Here is a 25868-nt window from a genome sequence, read left to right on the forward strand (position 1 = left end):
GTTCTCATTCATGTGGGGAATATAAATAATAGTGAAAGGGAATATAAGGGAAGGGAGAAGAAATGTGTGGGAAATATCAGAAAGGGAGACAGAACGTAAAGACTGCTAACTCTGGGAAACGAACTGGGGGTGGTAGAAGGGGAGGAGGGCGGGGAGTGGGAGTGACTGGGTGACGGGCACTGGGGGTTATTCTGTATGTTGGTAAATTGAACACCAATAAAAAAAAAATCTTAAAAAATAAAATAAAAGCCATATGAGGATTATACTAAAAAAAAAGAATTCTAGAGATATAGTTCAAAATGATGTGCTTAATATAAAACTATAAAGGAAATTATGACTATTCTAAAAAATCTAAAATGCTTCCAATTTGTTTCCTTGAGAGATACAATGGCTCGGGAATACAGTGTTGCTTATGGTTTTCAGAAAAGTTTTTTAAAAGCGTGATAATTTTGTTTCTTTCAATTAGGAAAGGTTAGATTTTTATCCAAATAAATGTAAGCAATTCAAAGAGATTAACATTTTAATATTGAGTCTTCTCTACTTAAAGGAATTCAATTTGTTTTTATTAAAAAACAAAACAGGGCAGCCTGGGCGGCTCAGAGGTTTAGCGCCGCCTTCGGCCCAGGGCATAATCCTGGGGATGGGATGAGTCCCAAATCGAGTTCCTAGCATGGAGCCTCCTTCTCCCTCTGCCTGTGTCTCTGCCTCTCTCTCTGTGTGTGTCTCTAATGAATAAATAAAATCTTTTAAAAATAAATAAATAAATAAATAAATAAATAATAACAAACAAACCTTCAGGTCTAAATAAGTTAAAGGTGTGTTTAAAATAACTCACAGTGCTCAGAAAAGTATCTGACATATTTATACTGAAAAACTACTGCATTTAATTCCTGCCTGGCAGTACATCCTATAAATCATAGACGGTGTCATTTTTTAAATCTTGTACAGGCTTTGCATTTTAACTGTGAGATCAATGATTTCATGGTTAGTCTTCTGTTTGGCTGACAAATACTTCAAAAAGAAATTTAAAGGAAATATGGAGTTCAACTTAGCTCAATGGTCTTTATTTTTTTTTTTTTAAGATTTTATTTATTCATTCATGAGAGAGAAAGAGGCAGAGACACAGGCAGAAGGAGAAGCAGGCAGAGGGAGAAGCAGGCTCCATGCAGGGAGCCTGATGCAGGACTCGATCCCGGGTCTCCAGGATCACACCCTGGGCTGAAGGCGGGCGCTAAACTGCTGAGCCACCCTGGCTGCCCTCAATGGTCTTTAAAATAAAGCAAAAGTTGCCTCTCTAGTACCTCAGGAGTAGAATTTTCTTTCTTAGGCCTGATTTCAGAACCATACATTCATTAGCTTCTACTTTTTTTTTTTTTTTTTCTCTCATCAGCTTCTATTTCTCAGCTGTTCTTAAAATGGAGAATTCTCTTTAATGGCTTACCTCTTTAACAGTGAACATTTCACCTTGTGCACCTGCTGCCTGCAAAATCTTCAAAAGTGGAAGTTTTGGTCGTACCTGATATAAACATAAAATAAACCCATTATTTACATTTCAACTAAATTGGTTTCTGAAACCCTAAGGAACAAGAAAACCTTAAATTTTTTTTTTTTTTTAACAAACCCTGTTGGATACTTATGATCTAATAACATACAATCTTCCAATACACAATATACTGGCAGATAATCAGACTACTATTTGTTACCTTCCTGAAAAATCACATTTCCAAAAGACAGCACATTCACACCTACTAGGATGGCCATAACAAAAAGAAAAAAAGGGGAAAAAATAAGTATTGGCAAGGATATGGAGAAACTGGAACCCTTGTGCACTGCTGGTGGGAAGATAAAATGGTTCAGCTGCTATGGAAAATAGTTTGGCAGTTCCCCAAAATGTTAAAGACAGAATTACCAAATGACCCAGCAGTTCGACTCCTTGCTATATACTCGAAAGAACTGAAAGCAGGATTCAAATAAGTATTTGTACACCAGTGTTCACAGAAGCATTATTCACACTAGCCAAACAATGGAAACAACCCAAATAGCACCGACAGATGAGCAGATAAGCCAAATGTGGCATAAACACACCAGAGATAGTAACTTTTGACGTTATCTTGACTCTTACTGTGGAATCTGTCGTTAGCCACACAATCTTTAAAATTTTTATGGTCAAACTTGTCTCTCTTCCTCTTACAGCCTCTTTGGTTTTGTCTTATTTAAGGCCCCTCTTTTCATAAGCATCCCCTAAGTTTTCTTCTAATATTATTTCGCTTTTTACATTTAAATTTTCACCTATCTGGAATTTGTTTTTATACAAAGCTTGAGGACTTCATTTGTTTCCTTCCAGAGATGGACAATTACATCAAAACTATCTATTATATAAGCCACATTTCCCCCCAACAAATCTAAATTCCACTTCATCATATACTAAGGTATATATTAAATATTGTGCAATGTTTATGAAAACACAAAACAAAATTATGTATTTCTATATGTTAGAGGAAAAGATCTGGAATAAGACACAGTGTTGTCTTAGGAGGAAGGGACTTTAGGGGAAGAAGGGAAGAGATAGATGGTCAAGGAGTCTCTATGATAAATACATTATAAACACATTATAAAATTGAATTTTTAATAAGAATACATTTGCTATATTCAAAATTAATTTTTAAAGAAAACATGCTTGTTAAAATGAAATGAGAGAAAAAACAAACATATAATTTGGCCCCAAATTCTCCACAAGCCACTTATACCCTAAAATGCAATAGTTTTCAAAATGTCCCAATATTTTGAGCAATCTGTAAACTCTACATCTTTAATCAATAATCAATTCAAATTTTGAGCACTGACACCTTTTCCTGGTTTCCCTAATAAGCCATTTTAAAAAATAATCCTTTTTGCTCTACATAAATCCTACAGTCAGAATACAGAATACTAGGAATGCCTAAAAATGATTTACCTGATTGGTTTGTTCTGGGGAGATCCTGCAAGCACTGTCAGAAGTTGAACACTGGGCAGAGGTGGCAAATGATGTCATTTTGGCAGTGAAGAAATCGCAGTCTGTTGATAAATCTGAAAGGAAAAAAGCATTATGAAATCTCTTCTAAAGCAGAAAATTCTCTCAAGATGTACAAAATAGCAGAAGAAAAAAAATGACACGTATCAGAGCGCCCTACACAAATGCAATATATTCATATGAAGTTCTTGATACTCTTCTGATCCCTTTCTAAGTTCAGATCCTACAAAAAACTCAAAGGCTTAATTAAGGTTAAGAACCATCCATGCTTCCCTCAGGTGAAGCCTGAAACAGAAACAGGTTCAGGCATGCTCCAACCTCCACAGTGATGATAATGAGTAAACTGTTTTAGGGGGAAGTCAAATTTACAACCATTATCTACCCAATGAATATCGGAGTTTCAGGAACTCCTCCTCTCTTGGGTAGTGCTCAAGAGCACCCCCTGGAAGACAACAGATGTAAGAGCTGGGGGAATTACCAAGTAATAAAGTTAAGATTCTGTGAGCACATCAAGAAAAACCGTTGCAACATGTTGAAACATGTCTTGGCAAGGAACCACAAGAAAATGATAGTCAAAATGCTCAGTATCAACTAAAGCAACTTTTAATACCTGCCCACCCCAAAGAGTACAACTAAATATTTACAAAATGGGTTAAAACAAAGTGGAGGGATGCCTGGATGGCTCAGAGGTTGAGCATCTGCCTTCAGTTCAGGTCGTGATACCAGGGTCACAAGATGAAGTCCTGCATCGGGCTCCTTGCATGAAGCCTGCTTCTTCCTCTGCCTGTGTGTGTCTCTGCCCCTCTCTCTCTCTCTCTCTGTCTATCATGAATAAATAAAATCTTTAAAAAATAAAAAATAAATAAAACAAAGTGGACATATAGCATCAAGGAAAGATGTAGCATGAATTGAATCACATTCTACCATCTCTCCTTAAAAAAAAAAAAGGTGTAAGAGGAAAAACAAATTTTAAAATAAGCTTAAGTTTACCTTCAGGCCTTTTTCTAACAAAAAAGGTAATAAATGATCAGTGAGATTTATGAAATAAACACATCGGGGAAACGGTGAAAGGGGCCTGGAAAAACTGACAAATATTCTGGCTAAAACTAAAAAAATTCCTCAATCTTCTGAGAGTACTTACTAACTCTAACAAAATAGAAATTCCTCTCCCCCCCAACTGCTTCCCTTGCTACAAAATGGGAAGTCAAATAGGATATAAGCATAATTTACAATTTTAAAGCAGCTAGCTTTTAATTAGCATTTCAAACCTTATACATAAAACACCAATCCTGATCTCCCCAAACCTGCCAGTCCTGCAGTCTTCCCCATCTCAGCAAATGACAACTCCATCCTTCCAGTAGGTCAGGTCAATGACCTTGAAGCCATCCTTGATTTCTTTTTCTTTCACACTCCACATCCAGTTAATAAATTCTAAAGCTGTATCTTGAAATATATCCAAACTCTAACCATTTCTCACCACTTCCATTATTACTGCATGAATCCAAACCACCTACCTCCCAACTGCACTACCCTTTTAAGGTCTTCTTGCTCCCACCCTTGCCTCTCTAGCTCCTAACCTCCCCCTTTTGTCTGTTCAAATGTCAAGTTTACCAAGGGGGCCATCCATTTTTAAAACTGCAACTCCCAACCCCCAGTATTCCCTATCTCCTTCTCTGCCTTAGTTTTCTTTACTATCCTTGTTACCAACCAACACACTATACATTTTATTTATCATGTAAAACATAAGCAGCAAGTAGCAGGGATTTGTATTTATTTGTTAATAAATACCTGCTGCCTAAATTGACAATTATTACACACTGTAGAGAAACACGATAGATATAAATATCACTAACAGTGTGGATTTCGGGGGGAGGGGTACCTGGCTGGCTCAGTCTGTGGAGCAGGGTTGTAAGTTCAAGCCCCACATTAGATCTACACTTACTTAAAAATAAAATCTTAAAAATAAAAATAAGCAGTGTGGATGGTTTCCAAAAATGGTCCCCACTGAACCACATCTTCCAAGTGGCTCTGCAACATTCATTAGCAGAATACAGTGGAAGTGATAATGTGCCAATTCCAAGCCTGGCAGTTTCATTTTTTGTGCTTTTTGAGGCCCCTAAAATCTGACTACTCTACTGGAGATCACATAAAAGGGCCATGTGGAGAAAAGGTTCAGTTGAGCCCAGTCTTCTTCCAGCCATTCCCTCCAAAGCACCACATATTACAGGACATTCCAAAAGCAGCTGACACCTGACTACAGCTGCATGCCAGACAAGAACCATCCAACTCAGCCCACAGAATCATAATAAATAAAATGGCCACTGTTTTAACTCACTAAGTTGTTGAGGTGGTTTATTACATAGCATTAGATAATCAAAACAAATGGCACAGACTTTCATAGAGCTTACTCTGTACAGGCACACAGATTAACCCATTTAACACTTAAATAAACCTATGACATTGGTAATGTTATCAGCTTTTTTTACATCTAACACAAGAGAAGCAGAGATGTTATCTGCCCAAGATAATAGAATTCTATGAACTGCTAGAGTCAAGATTTCAAACTCAAGAGTTCTGAAATCTCCGCTGAGTAATATTTTTTGCCCATTAGACCTCAATGTACAGAATTAATCATAATCCTTTCCTTCAACATACTTTGTTTACCCACACATGGCCCATTTTTCCTTGATTCTTCCTAATGCAGTAAGTATCCACAAAGCAGTATGCTTGACAATAACCTATATTTAACTGTAATACCCCTATCTCTCCCCAACAATCATCCTGAATCCTGTTTTGATTTTCTTCCCTTCTTCTTTATGCATTTTACTGCATCAAAATGGAATGCTAAGGAGTAAATATTTTTAGTTCAGTCGCTTTTAACTTAAGGAAAAAAAAAAAAAGCAGGTAATCTTAGATTTTTATTTCACTAAAATTCCTACTTGTGTCACGTTAGTTAAAATTTATTGTAAACTAAATATAATGTAAAATCTACCATTTCTAAATGTACAATTCAGTGACATTAAGTACATTCACAGTACTGTACACCATCAACACTATCCATCTCCAGAACTTTTTAATCAACTAAATTGAAATTCTGCACCCATTAAACAGCGAACTCTCATGATGACCTCCTCTCCCCAGGCCGTGATAACCACAATCCTTTCTATCTTTAAGAATATGCCAATTCTAGATACCTCATCTAAGTGAAACCACAGTATTTGTCCTTTTGTGTCTGGCTTATTTCACTTAGCATGTTTTTAAGATTCATACTTTATTTTTCATTTATTTTGACTGCTATATAATATTCCACTGTGATGAACATTTGGGTTGTTTCTAGGTTTTCACTATTATGAACAATGCTACTAATAATATTCTTGTACATGTGCAAAAAAAGTGTCTCGAGTATATCTACAAGAGAAATTGCTAGATCATAGCATGTATGAATACTCAACTTTAGGAACTGACACCAAACTATTTTCAAAGTGTTTGTACCAATCCACAGTCCCATCAGGAATGTATAAAATATTCTATGAATCTATTTCCTCTAATACTTTTTAATTTTTGCCAAATAGGAATTGACTTTTTCTCTGTTCACTAATGACAATGATGCTAAATCTCTTCATATGCTTATCAGCCTTGTGTTTCCTCTTCTATGAAATACCAGCTCATGTCTTCTGGACATTTTTCTAATGGATTTTGTTATATTCATTAATTCATAATAGTTCTTTATATTTTTTTAATATTACCTCTATGTAAATTGGGTGTCCTGCAAATATTGTCTTCTAACTTGTAACATTTTTTCCATTTCCTAGAAGATACTTTTATGAAAACTTAATTTTAATAAAATCAAATTTATATTTATCATCTCTTTTTCAGCCAATGACCTGATTTAAGCAATCTTTCATTCCTCAAGGTCTCATATTCACCTCACATACTAAAATTTGTGTGTATGGTAAAAGGATAACATTTTTAAAATGACATTTAAATTCTTTTTTTTTTTTTTTTAAGATTTTATTTATTTGGGATCCCTGGGTGGCACAGCGGTTTAGCGCCTGCCTTTGGCCCGGGGCGCGATCCTGGAGACCCGGGATCGAATCCCACATCGGGCTCCTGGTGTATGGAGCCTGCTTCTCCCTCTGCCTATGTCTCTGCCTCTCTCTCTCTCTCTCTCTATCATAAATAAATAAATAAAATAAAAACTGAGCTGCTTTAAAAAAAAAAGATTTTATTTATTTATTCATGATAGACACAGAGAGAGAGGCAGAAACACAGGCAGAAAAAAAAAAAAAAAAAAAAAAAGAAACAGGCAGAGGGAGAAGCAGGCTCCATGCAGGGAGCCCGACATGGGACTTGATCACGGGACTCCAGGATCACACCCTGGGCTGCAGGCGGCGCTAAACCGCTGCGCAACCGGGGCTGCCCGACATTTAAATTCTTAATCCATCTGTAGTGGACTTTTTTTTTAGAAATCTATTTTACTCTTCTTCCCTATAGGGAGCCATTTTTTTCCAGCTCAATTTATTGAACATGCCTCTTTCCTGATTGCCAGCCATCTCTGCTGTATATCAAATTTTCCTTAAATACATGAGTGTTTATGAGTTCCCTGTTCTATTCCACTGATCTCGCCCCCTTCACATTCCCATTGATCTATGTTTATTCAATTTAAAAGTCTTCATTCCTATCTTATGAGTCTTACTAACCAGCAAAGCAAGTTTTCTCTTCCCTATTCTTTTTAAGAAGTGACCAGCTATTCTTGGCCCCCTAACTTTAAGTTTCAATTTTAATTCCAATATAGTTAACACAGTGTTCTTTTAGTTTCAGGTATACAATATAATGATTCAACAATTCTTTACATTAATCAGTAATGTAAATTACATTAATGCTCATCATGTAAGTGTACTTTTTAATGCCGATCACATATTTCACCCATCCCCCACCCACTTTTCCTCTGGTAACCATCAATTTGTTCTCTTTAACGGTCTGTTTTCTTAGTTTGTCTTTTTATCCTTTGCTCTTTATATTGTTTCTTTAATACCACATGAGTGAAATCATATGGCATTTGTCTTTCCTCTTATTTTGCTTACCATTAAGCTCTGGATCCATCCACGCTGTTGCAAATGGCAAGATTTCCCTTCTCTTTTATAACTGAATAACATTCCAACATACTGTGCTTATATGCCAATCTTTTTTATCCATTTATCTATCAATAGACACTTGGGCTGCTTCCATAATTTGGCTATTGTAAATAATGCTGCAATGAACAGGGGGTATGTAGCCCTTTGAATTAGTGTTTTGTATTTTGGGGGTAAATACCCTGTAGTGCAATTACTGGATCATAGGGTAATCCTATTTACAACATTTTGAGGACCCTCCACACCGTTTGCCAAATGGCTGCACCAGTTACATTCCTGGTCCTCTATCTCTTCCATATAAATGTTAGTATCATCTTTATCAAGTTCCATAAAAATCCCTGTTGGGATTTTAGATGAAATTACCTTTATATACAGATCAAATGGTTTTCTAATCACTAACAACATATATTTCTCTACTTATTAAAGACTTATTTAATTTCTTTTAGTAAAATTTTACAATTTTCCCTTTAGAAAGCTAACACACTTGTGTCAGAATAATTTCTAAAGTTGAGGGGCGCCTGGGTAGCTCAGTCAATTAAGCATCTGCCTTCAGTTCAGATCGTGATCCCAGGGTCCTGGGATGGAGCCCCAAGCTGGCCTCCCTGCTCAGCCGTAAGCCTGCTTCTCCCTCTCCCTCTGCCACTCCCCCCCCCCCTTGTGCTCTCTCTCTCTCAAATAAATAAAATTTTCTAAAGTTGATATTCTGCTACTACTGTGATACCTTCTCTTTTCATTATGATTTTAGTAGTTTTTGCATATATACAGAAATACAGATGACTCCTTAATGGTCTATCCAGTCACCTAAATTTACATAATTATTTCTAATAATTTGTAGATGCTTCAGTTTTCTATGTAAAGGATTATATCATATGCAGATAAAATCTTATTCCTTCCTTTCCAATCCTTGCCCTCCTCTAATGTCTTTTTTACTGCTTAGGACTGTTAACACAATGTCAAACACACACAGTATTAGTGGGTATCTTTGTCTCTAATTTTAAAGGAAATGATTCTAATGTTTCCTTATGTTTACTGTTTTTTTTTTAATGTTTATTGTTCTTTAACAGTTACTCTTTACCTGTTTAGAAGGGTTTCTTTTCATCCTCATTAACTAAAAACATACCATGAATAAGTAATTTATAAAATATTCTTTCTGAATCTATTGAAATGATTGATTTTTATCTTATCGGTGAATGTTTTGAAATGATTATGATTTTTTTCTTTTAATCTATTAATACAGTGACTTTTGAATTTTTTAAAAATTTATAAGTTTTTTGTAAATTTATAAATTATTATAAATAATACTTATTTATTCATGAGAGAAACAGAGAGAGAAGCAGAGACATAGGCAGAGGGAGAAGCAGGCTCCTCGGAGAGCCCGATATGGGACTTGATCCCAGCACTCCGGGATCATGCCCTGAGCGGAAGACACTCAACCACTGAGTTACCCAGGCATCCCGACTTTTGATTTTCATTTATGAATTTTCTAATATTAAATCTTATACACCTGAGATAAACCAAACTTGGTTGGGGGTATTATTTTTTGTACACGGCTGGTTCTGACTTGCTACTTTTAGGTTATAAAGTCTACTATTAGAGAGTGAAATGGGCCTACAATTTTCCATGGTCAAGTTTTTGTCTAGTTTGACTATGAGGGCTGGCCAACCTAATAGAATTAACTTTTGAATAATCCCTATTTTTTTCTACTGGCACGGAAAAAAATTCTAAAAAACCGAGATGTTTTGATCCTTACATTGGTAGACTGACTTCACCTCTGAAACATAAAACTCAGTGTTTTCTTTGTGGGAAGATTTTTGTCTTAAGATTTCTTTTTTTTAGGGCAGTCTGGGTGGCTCAGTGGTTTAGCACCTGCCTTCAGCGTAGGGCGTGATCCTGGAGTCCGGGGATCGAGTCCCATGTCAAGCTCCCTGCATGGAGCCTGCTTCTCCCTCTGCCTCTCTCTCTCTCTCTGTCTCTCATGAATAAATAAAACCTTAAAAAAACATATTTTTTTTCATAAAGATTTATTTATTCATCAGAGACACACAGAGAAAGAAGCAGAAACATAGGCAGAGGGAGAAGAATCTCTCCTCGGGGAGCCTGATGCGGACTCGATCCCCCAGATCCCAGGATCACACACTGAGCCAAAGGCAGATGCTCAACCACTGAGCCACCCAGGCATCCCTTTTTTTAAGATTTTGAGAGTGTGAGAGTGCACAAGCAGCAGGGAGGGACAGAGGGAGAAGCAGACTCCCTGCTGAGCAGGGAAACCAATGCTGAACTTGATCCCAGGACCTCATGACCTGAGCTGAAGGCAGACACTTAACCTACTGAGCCACCCAGGTGTCACATGGAATGATTTTTAATTATTTTTAATTTAATAAATTTAAGGTTATTCGAGGTTTTTATTTTTTCTTCCATTTGTGTAAGTTTTCAAAATTACTGGCATATGGTCGATGGTATTCTTTTAATCTGTGTACAGATGCATCTTCCTTTCCATTCCTATCTTATTATGATACAAAAGTTATTTTGTTGATCATTTGCTAACTTCTTAAGTTGGACATCTAGCTTACCCTTTCTAATTTAAATATTTAACTCTATAAATTTCTTCCCCCTTCCATCCCAGCAATATTTTTTAATACAATCGACAGGTTTTGCTATATAAACTTTTATTATTCAGCTGTAGGTATTTTTCAATTTCCTTAATATTTTTAAATCCATGAGCTGGATAGCTGTGCGTATGCATACTGTATTTTCTAAATGTTTTTGTGATTAACTCCTAATTTAACAGCACTGTGGGGAGATACCATTCTCTGTAACACCTGTTCTTTGAAATTTTCAAGGCTTTCACTTGGCCTAAGTGGTGATCAATCCTATAATGTATGCTTGCAAAACTCTATGTTCGTTAAGTTAAGCCTGTTGGCTTTTTACAATCTTGTATATCTACTAATTTAATGTGACCTACAAATAATTAAGAGAGATATAATGAAATCTTCCACTATAATGGTGGATTTGTCCATTTATCCCAGTGTAGTTCTCTACCAATTTTGCATCATCTATTTTAAGGACTTTTCATCAGAGACATATGTGCTTGAAATTGACTGCTATATCTTCTTGGTGAATTGACATCTTATTATTATTATACCATCATTATATAGTGATTCTTTCCATCCCAAGATGTTCAGTCCTAAAACACATTTTCGCTAATATTAGTAAGGTCATGCCAGCCTTCTTTTAGTATCCAGGTATGTATTTTCTCAACTTTTACTTTCTATTTTTACATGCCCTTAAACTTTTGGTGTGTCCCTTGTAAAATACATGTATCTGGGGCAGCCCTGGTGGCGCAGCGATTTGGCGCCGCCTGCAGCTCAGGGTGTGATCTTGGAGACCCAGGATCAAGTCCCACGTCAGGCTCCCTGCATGGAGCCTGCTTCTCCCTCTGCCTGTGTCTCTGCCTCTCTCTGTGTGTCTCTCATGAATAAATACATACATACATACATAAATGTATCTGGACTTTGGATTTTTTCATCCAATTTGTCAGTTTTTACCTTTAACTAGTAAATTTAGTCCATTCACTCTAATTAATACATATGGATCGTTTTTACCATCTTGACTTAGCATTCTTGTTTGTTCTACTCTTCCTATGCTTAATATGTTACTACCTTTCTGAAAAATTCTATCTCCATCTCCTTGCTAATAAGAACTTAGCATGACATCTGGACTTTAAATTCTTAGATATATTTTTCTTTTCTTTTTTTTGTCTCAGCCTTTACAATAAATATCAAGGAATTATAATCCCCCTTACTTCCTAGATCTCTTGTAACATTTTCTAGATTTGAAACTCTTAGTACTTCATCCAGAACTGGGTTCAATATGGGTCTCTGTATGGCAGGGCTTCTAAGACTTCATACACCTGAGAATATTTTTATCATCCCGTCCTTCTTAAATGAATGCAGTTGGGTATAAAATTGTAAATTTCCCTTCAAAATTCTGTAAACACTTGTTTTCTTGCATTTAATGATGCTGTTCAAAACTCTGGCATCAATTTTTATTCCTTGTAGTAATCTGTTCTCTCTCTGAGGCTTGTTTTGCTTTGTTACTCTTAAATTTCAGTATAATGTTCCTGGAAGCAAATTTTCCCTGATCTCTCATCTTTAGTCTTCCAAGGAAACTTTCTTCCTGAGGACATTTATTTTTCTTATTCTTTTTTTCTTTAAGATTTATTTTAGAGAGAAAATGCACAAAAGCACATGGGGAGGGGCCAACGGAGAGAGAGAATCTCAAGCAGACTCCCTGTCCAGCAGGGGCTCCATCTTACAACCTTGAGATCATAACCTGAAATCAAGGCTCAGATGTTTAACCAATCCAGCCACCCAGGCACCCCCCCCCCTTTTTTTAACTCTAAAAGAGAACTGTTTTTCACATTATTTCTTCAAGCATGTTCTCCTTTATTTAAATAAAATATTTATTAAATATATATTTTTTAATATTTTTAAAATCTAGGCTCCACAACCAATGTGGGGCTTGAACTCATAATCAAGAGATCAAGAGTCACATGCTCCAACAGCTGAGCCAGTCAGGTGCCCCTCCTTTTTCATTTTTGAGATTCCTATTATTTAGGGGTGCTGGGCTGACTCAGTGGAGCATGCAATCTGATCTTGGGAGTTGCAAATCTGAGCCCCATGTTGGGTGCAGAGATTACTTAAAAATGAAATCTTTAAAAAATAGAGTTAAAAATTAAAAAATGAAATTTAACAAAAAGATTCCTATTATTTAGATGTGAGTACTTCCCATCTATTTTCCTTACCTTTCAGCTTTTCCTTTTTATCCTTTTTTTTTTATCCTTTTCTTTTTTTTAATTCTAGATTTTCTCAATCTGGAGTTCTAATCCATTCTTCAATTGTATCCATACTGAGGCTTGGCCTCAGTGGAAATACTGTATTTCAATCATTGCATTTTTCAACCCTAAGATTTCAGCTCGGTTCTCTCAGTCACAGCTTATTCTTATTTCAAGTTGTTAAGATGTTCTGTTTCTTTTACGATAATTATCAGTCTAACTTTAAACTCTAGATCCATCCGTCCTATTATTTTTGTTCCAATAATGTACACATTATTCTTCTTCTCTTAAAATACCTGTGTTCTTCAGCTGTCTTTGCTATTTTTCCCTAGAGGATAGCAGATACTCTGACAGGCAAACAATATGGGGCAAGACCAGATTCCAGCCCATATTAACTACAGTAAGGTGGAGTAAGGTAGAAAATAAGTACTAGGGGCACCTGGCTGGCTCAGCCAGAACAGTGTGTGACTCTTAATCTCAGGATTATAAATTGAAGCCCCACAGTAAGTATGGAAATTACTCAAAAATAAAATCTTAAAGGAAAAAAAAAATAAAGAACAAGTACAAAAGTAGAAAGCCCCAAGCACCAGAAAAGCACAATCACTCTCCACCCCACACAATCATTACCCAGATCAAAGATTCATCCTTTGTTCCCCAAGGAGAAGCAGCACCATGATAGGATTTAGGGAGACCTAAGGATTTAGAATGTAAGAGAGAAGTGACTAAAGTCAGTCATCACCTATTTTTTTGTCAGCTTCTCACAAGTATACACTTCTGTAATGCCATGATTCACTCTTGAGGAGAGATGGAGTAGGACTCTGGGTCACAAGGATTAAAAAAGGTTAATTCTAAGGTAATGAGACAGGGGAGAAACTAGACCAGTATTCCAACAGTTCCCTCCCTGATGGTTTTAGTCTCCTACAGCCATGTCTGACTGACTCCTGTCCCAGACCAAACACTGCCTCCCCATGCATACATGCACAAGTTCAAAACAGCCCATGTCACCCATCTCTTTCTCACAGCATTCTCTTATTATTAAACTTGCAGGGATGATTTTGAGAGGGAGGAGTTCAGCATCTTACCAGGAACAGGAACTGACTGCTTGGCAGATCTGAAGAATTTAACATCAACAAGGTTTTCCTACTTTGCCTTAACACCTGGTAGAAAGTGTTGTGCCATTAAAAAGACACTGCTTTAAGGGCCATGAAAGTTAAGAGTAGGACACATTATTTGATTGCAAAGCAGAGGAGGAATGAGAGGGAATAGAGACAGGAGTGGAAGGATTTTAAAATGAAAGAAGAGTAGAAAGAATGGGAGAGAAAACATGAGCAAAAGCACTGTTCAAGAACGTATATGAGAAATGAGGTCAGTTGACAAACTCTGAATCCAAAGCAAGATCTTGTCACTTTCCCACTTGGGAGTCTCTTTTGATTACAGCAGGGTTAGGCCTGTTACTTGCTCCTTAAAAGAGGAACCTGAGCCTAAAAGAAGTCAAATAACTTGCCAGAGTCTAGAGCTTATTATTCTTTCTATGCTACCAATGAGCAGTCACATTCGGTAACGCATACCAGAAAGCTAAGGGGCACCTGTGTGGCTCAGTCCGTTAAGCAACTGACTCTTTATTTCAGCTCCAGTCATGATCCCAGGGTTGTAAGATGGAGACCCAAGTCAGGCTCCCTGCTGGGCAGGGAGTCCGAGGATTCTTTCTCCATTGGGATTCTCACTCAATTGGGATTCTCTCTCGCTCTCTCTGCTCCTCCCCCCACAGCCCCATTGCACTCTAAATAAATAAATAAATAAATAAATAAATAAATAAATCCATCCAGAAAGTTGAGTCTTATCTCTCCCTCTTACCATTATCACATCATTGAACCTTATCAATTTTAATTTCTAAATCTTTCAAAACCACCACTTTTCACTTCCATGACTATTTCCCCAAACCAGAAAGTGTTACTTCCAGCACGCATCACTGAAATAGACTTTTAACCGGTCTCTCTAAACTGCTTCAAACAAAATTCCACACTAGAGTTAAAAGGATTAAAAAAATAAAATAAAAAAGCAAACAAATGGGCAGCCCCGGTGGCTCAGCGGTTTAGCGCCACCTTCAGTCCAGGGCGTGATCCTGGAGACCCAGGATTGAGTCCCATGTTGAGCTCCCTGCGTGGAGCCTGCTTCTCCCTCTGCCTCTGCCTGTGTGTGTGTGTGTGTGTGTGTGTGTCTCTTTCATGAATAAATATATAAAATCTTAAAAAAAAAAAAAAGGCAAACACCTAATCCTACAGTGCCAGGCCCTGCTCTAAAGCTTGCTACTGCTATAAACACAGAATCTAGCCCTATTCTTGCCAGTCTTTCCTCTGGTACCTCATGTTCTTCTCCATGTTCCCTGCACCTCACCAACTGATCTTTTAGTTTCTCAGAGCATTTACTTCCTGTTTCAGGGCTTTTGCACATACTGCTCCTTCATTTGTAGCACTGTGAATTCCATGCAAGACTGACTCATCTGAGACCTTCTAGTCTCAGATTAAATATCACCTCAACAACCATTAATAGATGATAAACCTTTTAAAAGACTGGGGGATGGGGGGGGGGACCTTAAAACACAAAGACGACTGAGTATACCTGACCACTAACAAAACTCTCTAAAAGAGACAGTCATTCACACATCATGCACTTCCTGATATGAACCAACAGGAAGCACTCAGAACCTCCTATGAAGTATTCTTGACAATAAAACAACTAACCAAGCTTCTACATCTAACTACTTGTTTGTAGGAAAAATGGATAAAGGAATAAATAATACCAAAAGCAAACAATTAGCCAAACCCAGAATGTAGGAAATCTCAGAACATAGGGATTTCAGATGGGGGGAGGGGTATGGCTAAGTAGGCAGACGTACTTAGGCTAAAAAACAAACACAATTGAGCATTTGGACCTTATTCATTCAAGTCTTGATTCAAAGAAACCATCTATAAATTCCATTTTTCTCTAAACAATCCTAAAATTTTAAATTATATACTAGATAGTAGATATAAAGAAAGTGTTAATTGTAGTAAAAAGGCACGGTGGTAATTTTTTTTTAAATCCTGACCTAAGGGACAGCTGGGTGGCTCAGCGGTTTAGCCCCTGCCCTCAGCCCAGAGCATGATCCTGGAGTCCCGGGATGGAGTCCCACGTTGGGCTCCCTGCATAGAGCCTGCTTCTCCCTCTGCCTATGTCTCTGGTTCTCTCTGTGGGTCTCTCATGAATAAACAAAATCTTTAAAAAAATATTTCCATTAAAAAGTTAGAAAAAATACTGAATTAAAACAATAGTCTTTACTTTATTGAATGGCATACACCAAATAGAAAGAAATCACAAAAATTCCATTTATCTACTGTATCTTGAAAAAATTGGTACTCTTAGAAAATACTTGTTACAAAAAAAGAATCTACATTATTAATTGGAACTGCTTTGGCTCTCCGGAAAGGTTTCTTTCCAGCTAATAATAAACCTCAGAGATGAGCATAAAAAGCTGAAAAGAATTTGCCTACTTTTAAATAAATGAGGGTGGGGCAGCCCAGGTGGCTCAGCAGTTTAGTGCCACCTTCAACCCAGGTTGTGATCCTGGAATCCCAGGATCGAGTCCCATGTCAGGCTCCCTGCATGGAGCCTGCTTCTCCCTCTGCCTGTGTCTCTGCCTCTATCTTTCTCTGTGTCTCTCATGAATAAATAAAATCTTTAAAAATAAATAAATGAGGGAAGAAAGTTCTTTTAAAAAAAAAAAAAGATTTTATTTATTCATTCATGAGAAACACAGAGGGGGAGAGGAGGGCAGAGACTCAGGCAGAGGGAGAAGCAGGCTCTAGGCAGGGAGCCCAACGTGGGATCCCGGGACTCCAGGATCACGCCCTGGGCTGAGGGCAGGGGCTAAACCGCTGAGCCACCCAGGGATCCCGGGAAGAAAGTTCTTTTTGCAGCTTTCTTGCTTTCAAAAAAACTCTCCCTGGAACAAACTGATGGTTGCCAGAAAGGAGGAGATAGAAGGACAGGCAAAATGGGTGAAGGAATGGGAGATACAGGCTTCTGGTTATGGAATGAGTAAGTCACAAGGATAAAAGGTACAACACAGGGAATACAGTCAATGGTATTGTACTAGCGTTGTAGAGTGACAGATGGTAGTAGCTGCACTTGTGGTGAGCACAGCATAATGTATAGAGCTGTCAAATCACTACACTGTATACACCTAAAATGAATGCGACATCGTGTGTTTATACTTCAACTTAAAAAACAAACAAACAAAAACCCAAAAGGACTTCCTCAAGAGAGATGGGTTTATTGACAGAGAAGCCACGGGGTGCCTGCATGGCTCAGTCGGTTAAGCACCTGTCTTTGGCTCAAGTCATGATCTCAGGGTCCTCAGAGTGAGCCCTACAGAGGGCTCCCTGCTTAGCGGGGAGTCGGCTTCTCCCTTTCCCTCTACCCCTCCCTCTTGTTCTAATAAATAAAATGCAGGAAAAAAAGAAAGAAAAGAAAAGAAAGCAAGAAAGAAGGAGAGAGAGAGAAGTCAATTCCACCACTTCATTCCACAACACAACAGAACTAAGGGTATCCCAGGGCAGGCCAAAGTACTCTGGTTTTTCAGTGCATTTGAAGACTGAAGAACTACTGCACATGGGCCAGTAGAGCTGACTCAGGGAGCACTTCCATTTCCATACTCTCACTCCCCTCACTGGGTATGTGTGCATGAGCTTATACATCTGGACCTGTCTCCAACTTACAATGCCCACTGTGATGAATGATGACTCAGTTTCTTGAATGCGTCAAGCCCTTTTACTACTCACCTCCTAGGCATTTTTTGTACTGAAATTCTCAAACTACAAGTTGCACCCCAGTGAGTCATTACTGATCCCCTCCACTAATGAAATAGTACAGAAAATAAAAGTAACAAAGCTTTGTTCTGTGAAACCTGTTTCTGTTATTGAAAATAACCAACACAACACAGTTAAGCACCCTGGTATCAGGCACTCTTTAAAGCACTTTTTTGCAATGACTCATTTAATCTTTATAAAAATCCTATTAGGTAGATATATCATTGTCTTCATTTTCAAGGGGGAAACTGAGGTAGAGAGGAAGATAATTTCCTCAAAATCATGGTCTTAGAGTCCAAGAACCCTGGCTGCAGAACCAGAGTTCTTAACCATCCCCCCTCCTATGTGTCTAGGTCACAATATAAAACTTATTTTTACTGGGAGTTATGGTTTAAAAAGTTTGAAATCCACTGCCAATGGACTCAGATAATATCAGACACCTGTCCTTTCTCCTCTTCTGTGACCTACTCTCTATTATTGAAAATTCTTATTCTTCTACCTAGGTCAAAAGTCACTTCCTTGGTCAAGGCTGACACTCCCAGGGAAGCTGATGACACTAGAGCCCCTCTATTACCACTTACCACATTATATTTGTGCTTCTGTGTCCTCTACTGGACTGAAATCAGACAACAGTTTATTCGTCTCTCAGTGATAATGGAAGACTGGTTTTACCATCATTTAGTCCAAAAGACTCCTATGCTTCATCTCCAAATTTCTACCTTTGAAAACAAGTGTGATTTTAAGACAAATCAAAAACTTGTCAGAAGGTAGCAGAATTAATCACTCTTAATTCTGGGATCCCTGGGTGGCGCAGCAGTTTGGCGCCTGCCTTTGGCCCAGGGCATGATCCTGGAGACCCGGGATCGAATCCCACGTCGGGCTCCCGGTGCATGGAGCCTGCTTCTCCCTCTGCCTATGTCTCTGCTTCTCTGTGTGTGTGTGTGTGTGACTATCATAAATAAATAAAAATTTTTTAAAAAATCATTCTTAATTCTTTAAAGCCCTAAGGACCTCTACTAAACACTACTGTCTGATTCTTTCAACTATATACTTGAGGGCAATAAAAACAACTTTAAAAAAATAAAACTACTGTACTATTCAGACGTTGTTTTAGTTCTTACCAAGTCAGCTACACATCTACAAGGTAAAATGTGTATGCAGCAAGAGCATACTCCAGCACAGTGTGCAGAACATTACGCCAGGAACAACCTAAAACTCCCATCAGTAGGGAACTGGCTGGCGAAACTGTTGTACAACCCTCTAAAACAGTACCGTGGCAAGTGTTTAAACGAAAGTATTATATGTCTATTTGATGGAAAGTCCCTGATACTATCTGAAAAACTTAAGGCGCATCGCAATGCATACAAAATGATCCTACTGTTTAAAAATATGAGTACTGGGGGATCCCTGGGCGGCTCGGCGGATTAGCGCCTGCCTTCGGCCCGGGGTGTGATCCTGGAGTCTCGGGATCGAGTCCCACGTTGGGCTCCCTGCATGGAGCCTGCTTCTCCTTCTGCCTGTGTCTCTGCCTCTCTCTCTGTGTCGTGAATAAATAAATAAACAAAAATTTTTAAAAATGTACATCTAAAAATATGACTACCGACCGGGACGCCTGGGTGGCTCAGCGGTTGGGCCGCTGCCTTCCGTTGGGGGGGGTGATTCCAGGTTCAGGGATCCAGTCCCACATCAGGCTCCCCGCTGGGAGCCCGCTTCTCCCGCTGCCTATATCTCCGCCTCTCTGCCTCTCGTGAATAAATAAATGTCTTTAAAAAAGTAACAAATTAAAAAAAAAAAAGTAAAAATAAAAACATGAGAACCGTAGGGGAAAAGTCAGGAAGGATGTTATGAAGCCATCGTGGACAGCCAGCCTGAGAAGAGAACCGGCTAGAGTTGGCCAAGCGCCAGCCAAACTTTACACGCTTCTGGACCACGTGCGTTTTCTCACTTGAGATACACGCCTGCTTCTTCTTTTTTTTTTTTTAATAAACCACAAAAATGTGTGATCCTGCCCCGCACGGTGAGAAACGAAAATACTGTGACATAAATACTTCTAAGTTACCTTCTCCGTTGTCAGGGAGGGAGGGAGGAGGGAGGAGCCAAAACCTAAGCGGCGGCGATGCGGGACACTTGGCACCGAGGATGCACGCGCTCGGAGCTGCCCGGCCGGCACCAGCGCCTTCCCGACGGCGCGGAGGGAGCAGCAGCAGGGTCTACGGGTGCCGCTTTAACGGGGCGGGGTCTCGGAATTCAGGGCGCACAAGAACCAGCGGGAAGGTGCGCGGCTGGAGGCACAGACGCCCGAGCCCCGTCCGCGGAGGTCCTGCTGGGCGGGCCTGGGTGTGGCCCCAAACAGCCCCATCACTCAAGCTCTCAAGCGCCCCCGCCGCGACGGCGCGCGGCCCCGCAGTCTGCAGCCGCTTCTCGCCTCGGGGCCGGCCCTGTGCCTCCGCCCCCCACGCTGCGTCCCGCTAAGCATCCGCCGCCGACCATCTCGACCCTCGGCTGTACCCGGCGGCGGGACTCCACCTCCATTTTTACCTTCCGCGGGGCCCCACCGCACAACCCTCCACCCCCGGCTCCCCCGCCCCGCCCGCTCCCCCTCCCCCCCCCGCGGCCGCCGAGACCCTAGAGCCACACCTCACGGCCGCTCCATGAGTCGCTCCCCCGCCGAGCCCGGGGCGGGGGGAGGGGGCGCCAGTCACAGGCCCCGAGGCCTCCGCGACATTTTGAAACGGCGAGCAGTGAGGGCGCAACTTCCGGTCTGCGGAAGCCGTCCCCTCCCACGGGCTTCCGGTGAGGGGGCCTCCGGGAACCATAGAGGCTCCACTGGAGGGCTAGAGAGGTAGGAGAGACTGACCTGCCCCTACCATAGAGGGGAGCCCAAGCCGGGGAGAGAGTCGCTTCCCGTCTGCGCCTCGGAGCTGGCGTCCTGCGCTCCCCGGAGGCGGTGGCTTGCGGGGGCAAACAGCTCGCCGGGACCGGACTGGACGCGAGTAGCGAGGCACGTGATAAATGCTGAAAGCGGTGCGAAGAACCAGAGGTCGCCGCGGTCTGAACAATACTTGTTTGTCCCGTTTAAGATGCGGCCCCCGGACTGGGCACGGGCCCGCGCCAAGGAAAAGGGGGCGATGACCTCCCCGACTCTGCACCCTGCGCCTTGCCCTTGCTCTGCTTCTGGCATCGTCTTCCGCGTAGCTCGGAGACCTAAGCTTCTTGCAAATGAACTGAAGGACTAATGCCCTTTCCACAGTTGCTCCCAAAGAGCTTGAAGTCAGCAACCACCTGTCTCAAAAAAATAGGGGGGGGGAGGGGCTTTTTTTTTTTTTTTTTTTGCTGAGCTGAGCCACTCTCGACTGCTCTCTTTTTCGTGCAATTAATATTAAGTGTTTTTTTTTTGTTGTTGTTGTTGTTTTAATTCCCAAGCAATAATTTGTATCTTTTAAAATAGTATCCAGTTAGCTTGAGTCTCTTCTCCTGTCTCCTGGACTCTTGGAATTATGATCCTGTCCGGCAACTCCTTGTGTTTAAGGCCAACAAACACTTGTTGAAAACCTACTGTGTGCCAAGCACCAAACCTAGAAGATTCCAAAGCAAATAACCCCCTGGAATCTGTCTAGTGGAAGAATCAGACAGTCCAGATAAAAAGAATGTGGTAAGTGCAGTGAACTTTGCCTGGAAGGTCAGGAGGTCAGCCCCTTTTTTTTTTTTTTTTTTTTTTTTTTTTTTTACTTTTTGCCCTTTGAAATCAAGATATTTAACTTGTCTTTATCAAAAGTCACGTGGTTTAAAATAGAGCTTTTCCCCCTCATGGTTGACACTGACTCGTGATGAATAACTCATCTTCCAATGTTGTTCTTAAGCCACTAATTATCCCACCTAATGATAGTCAATACCTCGCAACATTCGCTCTCCTTTCCCAAGGAGTTCACAAAACTTCACCAAGTGACTCGCTCTAATGAAAATAAACTGTGACTTGAGCATTTCTTCTCCTTATCAAGTGACCTGGATGAGGGAAGAAAATGAAATCAGCTTAACAAGCTCATAACTGACTCAGTGATCACCACTTCCTTCTCGAAGAACTGTATTCAAAAACCATTTATTTAATAAAGAGACAGGAAATGTATTCAAAAACCATTTATTTAATAAAGAGACAGGAAATCTGGGTTTAGCCTAGTTATTTCTAGAAACCAGAAAGCTACGCAGTTCTTCAGTTTCCCCAGTCTGTAAATAAAAGGGCTAAATCAGATTTTTTCTCGAGCCCCTCAGAGTTCTAAAGGAACTAGAAGTCAGTGTTACTGATCTTAGCCTTTCTTTAAAAATTATAATGAACTACTTCACATATACAAAAGGGTATAAAGAAGAATATAATCTTTTCCTCACCACTCTCCCCTAAAGAACGATATACTTTACTTATTACGAAAAAGTTTCCAATAGGCCCTTCTCCTATGACATCTAGTTCCTTCAACTCCAAAGGAAACTATCCTGAATTTGGTATTTACCCCGGCCATGCGCTTCTTTAGATTTTTTAGGATTTATATATGTATATATTCCTTAAAAATATCTAAAAATTTTTATAAATGGCACCAAACTGTATGTATTCTACTGCAACTTGCATTTTTTGCTGATCATCGTGAAATTCCGCAATGTTAAATCCTGCATAATTAATTTTCAATATTGTTTAGTAATGCTGTATAGTAATAGACTGAATTGTATAATTAATTGTTATATAGCAACTGTCCTTTTCTAGGGCTACCATCACAAAATACCATAGACTGGGTGACTTAATAGAAATGTGTTTTCTAAAAAAAAAAAAAAAAAAAAAAAAAAAAGAAATGTGTTTTCTCACAGTTCTGGGTGTTAAAAGTACAAGATCAAGGTGTGGCAAATTTGGTTTCCTCTGATACATCTCCTTCGCTTGCACATGGCTGCCTTCTTATTTTGTCTTCACTCCTTGGTCTGTAAATTGTCAGCGTCCTAACCTCTTCTTATAAGGACACCGGCCATAATGGATTAGGGCCCACCCATATGACTTCATTTTATCTTAATCACTCCTATAAAAGAAAGGCTTGCCTCCAAATGGAGTCTCATTCTAAGATGCTTGGGGTTAGGACTTCAATTTAGTAATCTGGAGGTAGGGGGGACACAATCCACCCCATAATAGTAATGACTGCATCACAATTTTTATTCATCGCCTCCGTTCATGAATAGGTGTTTCCAGTTGTTTGCTGTTACAAACAATGCTGCCATGGACATTTCTTGTAGTTGTGCATTCTAGGGAGTAGAATCACTGTGTCACAAACACATTATCAGCACTACCAGATCATAGTACAGTGCTCTCCGAAGTGGTTGTAGAAGTATACGCTCCTGATGGGTGTGTATACGATTCAATTGCTCACATTGTCAACAATAGCCAAACTTTGGAAAAAGTCTGTATGTCCATCAACTGATGAATGGATAAAGAAGATGCGATATGGGGCACCCGGGTGGCTCAGTGGTTGAGCCTCTGCCTTTGGCTCAGGTCGTGATCCCAGGGTCCCGCATCGGGCTCCCTGCATGGAGTCTGCTTCTCCTTCTGCCTGTGTCTCTACCTCTTTCTCTATGTCTCTCATGAGTAAATAAATAAAATCTTAAAAAAAAAAAAAAGATGTGATACATACACACACACACACGGAAATCAAGCACACACTCAGCCATCAAAAAGAATGAAATCCTGCCATTTGCAGCAACGTGGATGAAACGTGTATTATCCTACGTGAAATAAGTCTGTCAGAGAAAGACAAATACCATGTGATCTCACTCATGTGGAATTTAAGAAAGAAAACAGATGAAATATGGGAAGGGAGAAAAGAAAAAGAAGGAAAGGGAAACAAGCCAAAAGAGAGATTAATGATAGAGAACAAACTGAGGGTTGATGGGGAGAGGTGGGTGGCAGATGGGCTAGGTGGGGGATGGGCTAAAGAGGGCACTTGATGTGATGAACATTAGGTGTTGTATGTAAGTGATGGACCACTGAATTCTACTCCTGAAACCAATATCAAGCTATATGTTAACTAATAAATTTAAATAAGAAAAATAAATAAAATATTCTATTGCTCCACATCCAATCCTTGGTATTGTCAGATTACTAAAAAAACAATCCGATAGATGTGAGAATTTCTCATGGTGGTTTGATTTATATGGAGGTTCCATGATTATTAGTACGATTGAGTGTTTTCTCCTATTTATCAACCATGGTTACTCACCTATGAATTGCCCGTCCGTGTCTTTTGCCCATTTTTCTATTGGTTTGTCTTTTCTTTACTGATTTTTGGAGTTCTCTGCCAAATCTGGTTATTAATCCTTCTTGATTATATGTATTATGAATAAATCTTTAAATCTATAACTTGTTTTCACTCTTAATGACTTGATGAACAGAAGTTTTTTAATGAAGTCAGATTTATTATTTTCTTTAGTTTCACTTCCTTTTTTTTTTTTATTTAAGAAATCCTTCCCTATTTGGAGGTCATAAAGACACTCTCATATATTTTCTCCTAGACGCTCTAAAGATTCACTTTTCACATTTAGGCCTTTGACTCATCTGAAATCGATTTTTGTGCATGTTGTAACATGGAGATGCAATTTTATTTTTTCAATTTGAAAAATAAATGTATGGCTCTACTGAATATAAATGTGAGCCTATCTCTAGTGTCTTGAATTAATCTTTCCTGCCTATTTAACACAATCATTGAAGGTTTTGTAGAAGAGGAATCATTTGAGTAGGATCTTAAAAAAAATGCATAGGATTTAAAGAGGCAGAAATGGGAGAAGTCATTTGAAGAAACATGGCACAAATAATGAGGAAAGGAAAAACACAAGAAATTTAGAAGAGACGGTCTTAAAAAAAAAAAGGAAGAGATGGTCTTAAAACTGAAAATAATCTACTTTGATCAACTTGGTTATAGAGTCAAATGATTGGCATGGTACTGAATCACAGTACCCAGTGTAATATCCACCAGGTACACATGGCTTGAAATGTGGCTACTCCATGTAGAGATGTGTTATAAGTGTAAAATACACACCAGCTTTCAAAGGCTCAGTAGGAAAAAAATACTGTAAAGTATCTCATTAATAATGTTTTATATTGATTACATATGAAAATAGTATTTTGGATATATTGGGTTAAGTAAAATATATAATTAAAATTAATTTCATATGTTTCTTTTTACCTTTTTTAATGTGGCTACTAGAGAATTGTAGATAATAATTGTGGTTTGCATCATATGTATATTGAGACTGGTATGAAATGCCAGCAAAGTAGGCAGGGGCCAGATGCAGAGGACTTTGCTGCTGTAAAAAGTTCCATGTGTCACTCAATAAAGTAGTAGGAGAAAATCAAAGAGTGTTGAGCAAAAGAAAGGCAGTCTAATATACCTAATTTAATGACTAAGCATCCTGTCTGCACACAGCCAATTTTAGAAATCTGTCCATTAGCTCTGGACAGATGATTAATTCTGGCAATGTGATTCTTATAGAGAACATTTGATGTGATAGTCCTTGTCATTGTTTTTAGTGTGCTCCTTTGACTAGTTAAGTGGAACATAAATGAGCCAAACTTTTAATAATTCCCCATTACTTAGGGGATGAAGTGATTCTTTTTGTCTGGAATTAAGTATTGTTAGTTTTCAATATTCTTTACATCTCCCTCCAATCCAGTCAAACGTGTTAAGCCTTATATACAGCACATTCACTATTATTAATAATGCTATAGTGCTTATTTGAAAGTTACTAAGAGAGTAGATCTTGAAAGTTGTCATTATAAGAAAAAAAAACTTGTTACTCTGTATGGTAACATGTTAACTAGATTTATTGTGGTGATCATTTTGCAATATATACAAATACGGCATTGATATGTTGTACACCCGATACTAATGTTATATGTCAAGTATACCTTGATTTAAAAATTGTTAAAAATATGTTAAGTGTTGAATTTGTCCTAAAGAAATAATCAGAGATGCATAAAAAGAATTACAGGTAGGGGGGATCATCATGGCATTTTAATTGGAAAA

At 39.0% G+C, this 25868-nt stretch overlaps 1 protein-coding gene across 12 annotated transcripts in view; it reads right to left on the minus strand.

Annotated features, from left to right (window-relative positions):
- MDM4 (MDM4 regulator of p53) overlaps positions 1–20602 on the minus strand; it is a 66323-nt gene extending 45721 nt beyond the window's left edge. For 10 of the 12 annotated variants that reach the window (XR_013374092.1, XM_077886692.1, XM_077886694.1 and 7 more), the window contains exons 1-3: positions 20461–20602; positions 2954–3066; positions 1442–1516 (exon numbers count right to left, since the gene is read on the minus strand). Coding sequence is in view for 11 of the 12 variants with exons in the window: in XM_077886692.1 (XP_077742818.1) it covers positions 1442–1516; positions 2954–3031 (153 nt within the window). In the remaining variant the exon portion in view is untranslated. Of the gene's footprint in view, positions 1–1441; positions 1517–2953; positions 3067–19201; positions 19355–19882; positions 20118–20460 lie in introns of those variants that run through there. The other 2 variants (XM_077886688.1, XM_077886690.1) reach the window with 2 other exon arrangements.
- Positions 20603–25868: the final 5266 nt, after the last annotated feature.

The sequence above is a fragment of the Canis aureus genome, chromosome 38 (genome assembly GCF_053574225.1).
Source record: "Canis aureus isolate CA01 chromosome 38, VMU_Caureus_v.1.0, whole genome shotgun sequence".
NCBI classification, from domain to species: domain Eukaryota; kingdom Metazoa; phylum Chordata; class Mammalia; order Carnivora; family Canidae; genus Canis; species Canis aureus.